Source organism: Arachis hypogaea, chromosome 2 (genome assembly GCF_003086295.3).
Source record: "Arachis hypogaea cultivar Tifrunner chromosome 2, arahy.Tifrunner.gnm2.J5K5, whole genome shotgun sequence".
Classification (NCBI taxonomy): domain Eukaryota; kingdom Viridiplantae; phylum Streptophyta; class Magnoliopsida; order Fabales; family Fabaceae; genus Arachis; species Arachis hypogaea.
Genome location: NC_092037.1, coordinates 25,252,589 through 25,263,979, shown reverse-complemented (window position 1 = coordinate 25,263,979; position 11,391 = coordinate 25,252,589). Strand labels below are relative to the sequence as shown.

Here is an 11,391-nt window from a genome sequence, read left to right as displayed (position 1 = left end):
TTTTTCGAAAACTAAAATTGGACCATCCAATTAGCGGCACGCCCGGAAAAAAATATTTTTTGCGAGAAATCGGTGGGTCTGATTTCATAGCCCACCAAAAAATCGTTCCGCACACCAGAAATCGTTGGATCCGATTTCATATCCTATACAAAATGTTGTGCTGCACACTTAAAATTCTTGGGTCCGATTTCATTGGAGAAAAAAAGTTGAACTCAGCCCTGCATGAAATTGGTGGGTTCGATTTCGAACGGTTTGATTTGTGTTCCCTTCACCTCTCAGAAATTGGACCGTTCAATTTCTTCCCGTCAACTAACCGCCGCCACAACAGTGTAAAATACTTCTAACATCCATAACTAGGCACACGTTACACCAAACTAGGTGTCATATCCAAAAAAATTAGCCAATTATTAAGCCTTCCTTTTTATTTTTTTTTTGTTTTTTTTTTTTTTTTACAGAGGCCCTCCAAATCAAATATCAAATTCAATCAAATATCAAATTCTTTACCTCCTCTCCAAAACTCTGCAAATATATATACAATGATACAATTGATGAAAACGCACTTGTTTCTGCTGCTAGAATTTATTGTGTGCAGCAAGAATTTATTGTCGCCACTGACGCACCAAATTAAACAACACACATGACGAAAATAAAACTAGAGAGAAACTAGCATTGATCTTCTTCACTTTCTCTGCTAGTAATACAAAACAAAAAGAAGAAAAACAAAAATAGAAACTACAACCATTATAAATTGAAAACACACTATCCTTTATTCTTCAACAACTAACACTACTAGAGCACCATATCTCAAAAGAATAATATAATAATATAACACCTTAGCTTCATGATCATAACAATGCACGTTATTATCATCATTATGAGAATGGTGATGATGGCAGTGCCCATAGAAGGAGGAGAAACTGGACGTGCGTTCTTTGTGTTTGGAGACTCGCTGGTTGACAGTGGAAACAACAATTACTTGCCAACTACTGCTCGCGCCGACACTCTTCCTTACGGCGTCGACTACCCTACTCATCACCCCACCGGTCGCTTCTCCAACGGCTTCAACCTCCCTGACCTCATTAGTAAGTTCACATACACACACTACTTTAATTTTATTATTCAAGATAAGAAAATAAACTTCTAAAATAATATTCAAAATATAAGAACCACAGATATATTAACAAAATGAATTAAATATTAAATAATATGTATTTTTTAAAAAATACAGGAATTATATTTTGATTTTTTTTAAATAATTTAAAAAATAACATGTTCTTATTCTTAAAATTTGAGAAATTTATGTATAATAATTTTCTTTGAATGACTGATTAAAAAAAAATAGAAATCAGGTTTTGTTCTAATTTTTTTCATGTTCTTTTCGAATAGTTATCTAAATATTTTCACAAAAATTAGTTTAAATATATAAATCATTTGCTAAACACAATTTATTTTCCACTTATAAAAAATATAATACTATTTTTATTTTCATTATGTTTTTGAATTTTTTGAATATTTATTTGCGTCTTTCGAAGTTATTTAATTTTTGTCAACAATATAAATATTATTTTAGTGTTTTACGAAAAAAAATAATATAAAAAGTTTTCAAATAAAGTGTTTAAGCTAACTATCCTTTCATTTTATTTCTAGAAAAATTGAATAAATTTTTATCTAATTAAAAATATGAGAATATCTTTTACTATCTTAGAGTGTTAGACATCTAAATCCTTTTAGATATTTATTTATTTTCATATATTTTAAATAAAATTTTAGATATTTTGTATTTTAAAAGATGAGAAATATTTTTATATTTTTAATTAATTAATAATTTATTTATTTCTGAAATAAAAAGTTAGAGATTTATTTATTATTTTTTAATTTTTAAATAAAATAAAAATTTAGTTATAATCATTTAATATTTTAAAAACATTAGAAACATAATGTGTACGTGTATGAATGTTTATATTTAGGAAAAGTATAGAGTACCAATATATTATCTACTAATTTATTGTTAACAATAATTAATTATTATATTTTAAACACATGTATAAAGAGATACATCCAAGAAATATATCTATAAAGATATTTTTATTAGATACAACAATAAAAAAGATATTTTTATTAGATACATCTACAAAGACACTTCTATTAAACACGATTATAAACAAGAGTTGACAGAAATTGATAAAAATACTGTTGGTAACATAGCAGAATTGTTATATTTATTGGTACTTGATTATTATGACTGTTTGGTATTTATAATCAGGAAATGGATTTTTTCTATTTTTTTAAACACTTGAGAGAATAAAGTGTGACCTCTCACCTTTAATTTTATAAGTGAGACTAAAATTAAATAAAAAAGAGAGAACAATAAATAATAAAATTAAACACTAAATACCATTCAATTTTTTTTCCACTAAAAAGAATCCACTCCCCTGTAACCATGCATGCTCTTGACGATATTATTTCAGTGGGGTCGTCAAACCGTTCGCCTGGATACGATTAATTCTGACTCATTTAAACCTACGAGTTCCAAACACGTAAACTAGTTGATCTCGATATTTATCAAGTATTTACAGGTTCGCAAAAATAGAGAATTAAGCTTGTCATTTGTCAAATCAATTGGAAAAACTTTTGTTAGGATTTTTATTCTTTTGTGGTAAAAAGAATGAATTTTTTTAATTAAAAAATAAAAAAGCACAAAATAAGTAGTTTTAGGTTTAAAAATATTAAATTTGTGGTCTATTCACAGATTTGGATAAATTTTTGTTATTTTTTTTCATTTTTTAGCACAAAATAAGGTAGAAAATAGACGGTTAGAACTTAAAAAAAATTCGTTAAATAGGATTGACTATTTTAATTGACCTATTTTGTCTCTCATTTTTACGATTCTAATTTTATAATAAAAATTTATCCATTTAAAATAAGTTGACGGATTAACTTCAAGAATTTATAGTATATTTTGATGCTCTATATTTCAGGAGCATTTTTTGGTGAAAAATATATTAAGGAGTTCTAAGTTTTAACATATAATTTTATATGTTTAATTCTAATTTTAGAATTTTCTAATGAGATTTATTATATTAATCTTTTAGTAATAATTACACAAACATAAAGTTATGTATTTGAAATTTCTTAAATAAGTAATATTTATTTTTTATTTATATTTTTTTCAATTTTAATAGGTTTATTAGTGAAAAACCAATAAACTTATTAAATAAATGCTTATTTGAGATTAAAATAAATTTAAAACGGGCATTTATTTAAAAATTTATTTCAGTTTCTGGGTTTATTTTTACCAATTGTAGTAGCAATGACCCAGTTATATTAAATTTAGTCTTTATTCTCAGTTTACATTTAATACTTATAAAATTTATATATAAACTAATTGTTTTTTAAGGAAACTATTGGAATATCAAATGTTTTAGGCCACCCATGCAACACTTTAAAAGCTTCCCACAGATAGAATATTCCAGGCTGGACTTCCAAGCTCCAACTACTTTTGGTTTCTCCACCAAATCCAAAGCCGTCATGTTATATCATATTAGAAAAATTTTAAGTGTATTTAGATTACTGGTATTCTAATAATTTTAATTATTTATTATAGTTATAAAAAATAAATATAATATATATTAATTAAAATTAATAGTTAAAATTATTAAAATATTAGTGTTTTAGATATATTTAATTTTTTTATCATATTTTGCTACTAATGAAGGGATATAGCACATGCTTGTTAATAATTATTCAAAAAAAATTATTCGTATATTAAAATAAATTATTAATATATTTATGTATAAATATATGTGTGATTTAATTTATTTTTAATAATATTTATATTTTAATATATATTTTATACAAATGATCAACTTTATTAATAACTGATTCTAATATACACATAGTATAATTAATAATTATCTCATCATCTTTTATTACTACCAATAAAGGATTGGAGTACCCATCTTACCTTTTAAAATTCTCAACTATTCAACTTTCATATATAGATATTCTCAATTTTTTTAACATTGTTTTGTCAAGTATAATATTTTAAGAAAGTGAATCTTCTCAATTTTTTTATTATTTAGTAAAGTATATTTTTTAGATTTTTATTACTTAATATTTTTTATATTTTTGTATCTTATTATTTAAAGAGTATTTAAAGAGTATAAATAAAAAATTATACTTTATTAAACTATTTAAAAAAAATTTAGAGATCTCACATGTTTTCTCACATTACTTTTTTTTTCTTTTACATATTTTTTTACTTCACTCAAAACATGAAAGAATTTCAAATGTACCAAATATATCGGTATTTCAATAATTTTAACCGTTATTTTCAATTATATATATATAGTTAAAATTATTGAAATATTAGTATTCTAAATACATTTGAAAACTTTTCCTCAAAACATATATCATAACAAGAGATCACTCTTTTTAAAAACAATTAAAAAAAATTAAGAAGATCCATTATTTTCTAAGGTTAACAATTAAATTTGTTGCACATAGAGTCACACTAAATCACCATACAAAAATTCATATTCAATCTTCTTTTTAAGATAAAATTTGGAAAAATAATACTGTTAAAAACAAGAGACTAAATTAGAGAAAGGATTTGTGTATTATTGAGTGTATTTAAGTTGTTTGAAATGATACAATATAAAAGGATATTTATAGGTGCTAAGAGAATCGTAATAAACAAAACGTAATTTTTTATAATAAATATTCATATATACTAAATAATTCTAATGAATGCTAATTGATCCTGACATTCTCCTCAAACTCAAGTGACAACTTGAGTTTGAAACTAATTGAAAACAACAAAATAAAAAGAAATGTATAAACTGATAGAACGGGTACAGACGGAACTGTCGGAAGGAAGGGCAGATGGAACTGCCGCTGTCTAAGAGAAGCACAGACAAAACTGCCAATGTCTGAAAGAAGCACAGACAAAACTACCGCTGTTCGAAGAAAGTGCATACGAAATTGTCACTGTCTGAAGGAAGTGACGAAGTACGAAGAGATGGCAAATATTGACAAAAAAGAGAAAAAACAATAGTACGGAAGAAAAGTATGAAAAACATGGTGATTTCACTAGAAGAAAAATAATCTATCATTCTAAAAGAGGATACTATGACTCTGATACCATGATAGAAAGGGTAAGAGAGAAGGGTAGAGAAAAGAATTGTGTGTATTCAAGTTGTTGTCAAAATAATACAATATAAACAAATATTTATAGGTGCTAAGAGAACCGTAATAATAAAGATCGTAATATTTTATAATAAATATTTAAATATATTAAATAATTTTAATAAATACTAATTCATCTTACTATATTTTGAGAAATTCAAATCATCAGCTCATTTATTTGATATATAAAATTTTTATTAACTGATTTTGTTGTATCCCTAATCAAAGCCATTTTCAATTAAGATATCTATTATCTTCTAAAAATATTAAAAATACAAATGGAACATGCACCTGATAGTAATAAGTAATAACTGATAAAATAATTGTTGTAGGCCAGCGTATTGGTTCCGAAGCAGCATTACCATACTTGAGCCCGCAAATGAGAGGACAAAACTTGTTGCTTGGTGCCAATTTCGCTTCTGCAGGAGTTGGAATCCTTAACGACACCGGTATTCAATTTGTAAGAATGATTCATATTGTTCTTTTTTCTAATCTATTTTATTAAATTAAAGCATTCTATCATTTTAATTTAAATATAAAAAAGATAAACACAGACTCTAATAAATTCAAAAATGTCATAAATATTCTAAAATTTTTAAAAGTATAAATAGAACGTATATTCATATGAAATTAATAATTAAAAATTATTAGACAATAATTTTGTTAAATTTATCAAATTATCTAATAATTTTTAAATATCAATTTTACAAGAAGATAACTGCATATGAATTTTTACTTTTAACTAATATCAAAATTGATGTGGATGTGTTGTTTAACACATGCAGGAGGGGATATTAAGAATATACCAGCAGTTTGCACTGTTCCAACAATACCAAGAACGGTTAGGTTTTGAAGTAGGGGCAGAAGAGGCACAGAGAATAGTGAATGGATCATTGGTACTAATAACACTTGGTAGCAACGACTTTGTTAACAACTATTTCTATCCACCAAACTCTGCTAGGTCTCTCCAATTCACTATTCCCAAATTCTGCTCCTATGTTATCTCTGAATACAGAAAAATCCTTATGGTAATTCTTCGACCCCTCCCTTTTATATCTGTGTTCTTGGCTTCTTGCTATTCATTGTCACGAGAAAAAAAAAGGTCATGATTTTAAATTGTACGTGCAGTTAATCCTAGTTGTGATACCATATGGTTGTAAAGAATACAAAAATTGTTATATTTTAATTGAGATTATAGAATATCAAAAGTTGCTATATTTGAGTTTAATTATGTAACATGACTGATAGTTTTATAGTCAATATATAATTGATAATAAGCAGAAAAAGAAAAAGCAAGAAATTAACTAGTTAAATATTTTTTTTTTTTTTTACAAAAGAACAAAACTTAAATTAAGGTTGTTAACTATATTAATAAGAGAATTTTAAGGGATCAATATTTTCTTTTTATGAATATTAGCTAACACGTAGTCACTACTCATTATCTTATTTTTATATTAGGATTTATAGTTTAGAAATTAGTACTTAGAATTTAAAGTATTGGTGGAAAATAATAAATTTGAACAAATGGTTAAATTTGTTTTTTAAAGATTGCCCGTTCTCTATATTGTTTCTAGAATATTTTTTAAATTAATTTTATCTTTTAAAAATTTTAAGTTGATCAAATTAGTTTTTTTGGCACTTTTATTGATTATGTTGTTAGAATTCGTTGATATAATACATTAAGTTACCATCAACACATATTTGATAGTCTTAATTCATTGCTAAGATGATAAGTTTATGAAATTAGATCAAATCAAACACAAATGGAGAGATTTCAATACCTCAAGGTTTCTTAAGTTTGAAATTGATTTGAACTAATTGCATAAATTTATCTTATTAGAACTGCCAAGTGTGTGTGGTGGTCAGTGTTATGTGAGTTAACGTGCTACATCAATAAATTTTGACGCCGTCAGTAATAAAAGTGATAAAAAGACTAATTTAACTAACTTAAAATTTTTGAATGACGAATTTAATTTTTAAAAAAATCTTCTTGAAAATCTAAGTTGAAAATTGAAAAATTTTTGAAGGCAAATTTAATTATTTATTCTAATAAATTTGGTTAGTCATATAGTATTATTTTATTAGTAACTATTCATTTTTTTTGGTGACTAGTAACTATTCATTTTGAGAATAAGAATAAGGAGCTAACTTTTAATAAGTTAATATTAACTAATTTTTCTTATTATAAAATCACTTTTTTAATGCTGACATTTTTGTAAACTTAAAAATTTTAGAGTTTAGTTTTTAAAATTTTAAATTTAGAATTTAAAATTTAAAAATTATAATTTATAATTTATAATAAAAAGATAATTTCAAAAATATTTACTAATATTAAGTGAAAAATAATTTATTTCTAATTAAACTCTTTAACTAATATTTTAAACTTGCTTACATTTCTGGAACAAAAAAGTCTATCAGTTATTCTTTTTTAGTTATAACAAAAGTGTTATATACATATAAAAATTAATTATTATGTATTTATGTATAAATATATATTATTTAATTTATTTTAATATATATTTTATTCTATTTTATATTATTAACTAATTTAATAATTAATATTTTGAGTATATGTAATATGGTTATAGTTATAATTAATTAATGTGTGGGAAGAAGTATTTGTTTTTCTTCACGAATGCAAAAAATTTGTCTCAGTCATAGTTGTGAGAACCGAACCATAATCGAATGTTCATTGATTTATTAATTCAATCGATGAGTTAATGGTCGAATTGGCAGAATCAGTCCCACGTAAATAAAAAATATAAAATAGTCAAAAATTTAAAATTTAATTTTAAATACATATATTTACTAATATTTTAAAACAATTAAATTTTAACAAATTATAATTAACAAGTTATAATCTAGTTATTATTGAATAAGTATATAAACTTTTAGTATTTTTTATAATAATTTTTTAATTTTATTTTTACATTAAAGTAATTATTTTTTATTTTAATAACTAATTAATTAGTTTATATTTATTATATTATTATATACTATATGTATTTATTGAAAAATAATATTAATAAATATTATATAATCATAAAAAATAGTTATTGTAATTAATAAAAATATCTAATATTTTTATTTATACATGTTTAATAATATTTATATTAATAATTATAAATAATAAAAATATAATTAATTTAAATATAAGTGAGTATAAAATTAAAATAATATCAAAAATATATTATATGTTTTTACTCTATATAATTAATAATTAATATATAAAATAATAAATAACAATATAATTTAGTGGTAAAAAAAAGTATACTGACACAAAAAAAATTAGATTTAGATCATATTTTTATTAATTTTAAAATTTTTTTCAAGCAGTTTGATTGGACCGATTTTTATCTATTTTTATTGGTCTTGACCGATTTTTACCAATTTTTATCTTTAAACCGTTCTAAAAGTAGCCCAAACCAATAACATTTCACTAATTTTTTATCGTACCGATAAATCCATCCTATACTTATAACTATGGTCTCAGTAGAATTGAAAGATGAAAAAGAATTGAAACATGATTCAATTTTTAAATTTTTGGTTTCTTGGTGATTGTGCAGAGGTTATATGAGTTGGGAGGAAGAAAAGTGCTTGTGACAGGAACTGGCCCATTGGGCTGCATTCCTTCACAGCTTGCAGAGAGAAGCATAAATGGAGAGTGTGTGGCACAGATTCAACAAGCTTCACAAATTTTCAACCAGCTTCTAATTAAAATGACAACAGAACTCAACAACCAACTAACCTCACCAGTTTTTATTGTTGTCAATGCCTTCCGAATTAACATGGAATTCATCAATCACCCTCAAAGATTTGGTCTCTCTCTTATTTTTGCTTCCCAACTTTCGCTTCTTTTTTTTTTTAAATAAATAAATAAGGAAAAAAGTTGAAATATTTACCTTTCAATTATTTCTTAATCACAAGTTAAATGAAAGTGTCTTAAATCAGAAGTTACTAAACATGTGTTTGTTTGGGCTTGAAAATATACTGGGATATTACATGATCAAATTATTTTAATAACTAAGTTTAATTAAATTGATCAAATAATTAAATAATTGTTTAATTTAGTTAAAGAAAAAAGAAGAGAATGATGAGAGACATAAAAAAAAACTTAGTTGGAGTTAAACTGTATTATAAAAATAATTTATTCACTTAGTATCTTTTGAATATATATCTATATATGGATTTTTTTAGATTTTAATTTAAATTACACTTTTTAACTTATATAATCAAAAAGAAAAAAATGATTATCTCATTCCCATTTTTTATAACGCTACTCTGCATAAGATTTTTTACTTTGTATATGTATGCATGAATTTGTAGAAAAAAAACAACGACATTATTAAAATAAGAGTTACAATATCCATTTTCTTAAAAATACTGGAATATTTTTAAATTTTTTAAATATTTTTTTCAATTTACTTAAATACTTCTATAATTATATTTTCCTAATTATGCTAATCTTTCAAATGTTTGTGATGAAGCAGGTTTTGTTTCTTCAAAGATTGCATGTTGTGGGCAAGGTCGTTTCAATGGAATAGGAGGATGCACCTCCTTCTCAAGCCTATGCTCAAACCGTGATCTTTATGTATTTTGGGATTCTTTTCACCCTTCTCAACATGCTTGGGAGATTCTCGCGAATTACATCTTCAATGGAACCACTAATTATATGAGCCCTATGAACCTTACTACCATCTTGGCCATGGACTCCAACTTCTATTAATCAATATTATATATATCATAAAACAGTAGTCTTAAATAGATTGTTTGATCTTTTAAAAATGTGTGTGCGTTTTGTTTATTTTAGTTTTGCAATTGTTTTTTTGTTTTAGTTTCTATAAGCCATTTTCTTTTGGTCTCTACAGTCAGTTATGTACTCTATTAAAAAATATTTTAGAGCTCAAACCATAAATTATTTTTTAGCTAATACTAAAATTTACATATGTCAACTGTTTTAGTAGTTAATTCACTAGTTTGGTTAAGTAAGGCAGCATTTGTTTGCTGTCTATGTCTACCAGAGACATAAACACGATGTTACGCATACAACGTTTGTTTCATAAAAAATAAGTTTATGAAAAATACGGTTACACACACTTACACACCGGAGATATGTAATTTGTGTCTCTTCAAAAGTATGAGACACGGATTTTTAAAGGTGGACACAGATTCATAATAAAATGTTTGGACAATTTTATCCTTAGTCAATTTAAAAAATTCCTAAATCTACCCTCTTTCCTACTTTATCCCTTTCCACTTCTACACCGTCATATTCTTCATCTTTCTTCTCTTCCAAACCATTTTATCTTCCTGAATCCATGCCTCTACAAGAATCATTGTCGCTCTTCTGCCAAAACCGCTGCTGCTCCTCCTGCAAAATCGTTGCCGCCTCTTCTACTGGAACCGCCACTGCTGCCTCTCTCAAAATCGCAAAGCCGTCGCTACTACTGTCTTTGTCAGATTTGCCACTGCTTCCTCTCCCAGTTTAGCAGATCGAACTGTTCGTGCCTTTTCGAGATCCGCCACCGCTGCCTCTCTCAGAATCGCAGAACTCTTCTCTTCGCCTTTGCCTGAACTACCATTGTCGCTAGCTTTGCCAGAACCACCACTGCTACTACCTGAAATTGCAAAACCGCCGGTGCAGCCACTTCAGCCAGAATCAGTGCACTGCCTCTGCCAAAAATGCCTCAACCTTTGCACTCTGCCAGATCTGCCTTTCTATTTTCACCCCTGTTTTCAACTTCATCTCCTCTCTTAGTTTTCTGTTTTTTTTACAGAAAAAAATTATATATTTAATTTTTATGTAATTGAATCTTGATTGATATTTATTATATCTGTGTCGTTCTATTTTGATTAAAAATTTTTTATTAAGAGTTATTAATGGTAACAGAGAAGTGGTGGTGGTGGTAGTTTAGATAGTAGTAGAAAAAAAATAGGGTGGTGGTATTTGTGATAAGAGTAATATTAAAATTTTTATATGATTGTAATTCATTATTGTGTCTCTGTATTTAAATACTAAACAACTTAAAAATTTTGTGTCTTATTGTGTCTATGTCTTCAATATCTATGTATTTGTGTCTATGTCTCAGTCCATTCATGAACCAAACGCAGCTTAAGTGTGGCTGTATCAGAGATTTGAATTTTACCTTATGCATACAATAATTTATTGGTAAACGACAAATTTTTAAATAAAATTTAAATTCA

The 11,391-nt window shown here is 25.5% G+C and overlaps 1 protein-coding gene across 1 annotated transcript; it reads left to right on the top strand.

Moving 5' to 3' along the window:
- The first annotated feature begins 880 nt into the window (after window positions 1–880).
- On the top strand, window positions 881–9,946 carry LOC112723266 (GDSL esterase/lipase At5g33370). The gene is made up of 5 exons (XM_029294159.2): window positions 881–1,082; window positions 5,520–5,647; window positions 5,973–6,215; window positions 8,754–9,006; window positions 9,678–9,946. Exons 1-5 carry the CDS (start codon window positions 881–883, stop codon window positions 9,911–9,913), a joined length of 1,062 nt encoding a protein of 353 aa, XP_029149992.2. The 3' UTR covers window positions 9,914–9,946.
- The last annotated feature ends 1,445 nt before the right edge of the window (window positions 9,947–11,391 follow it).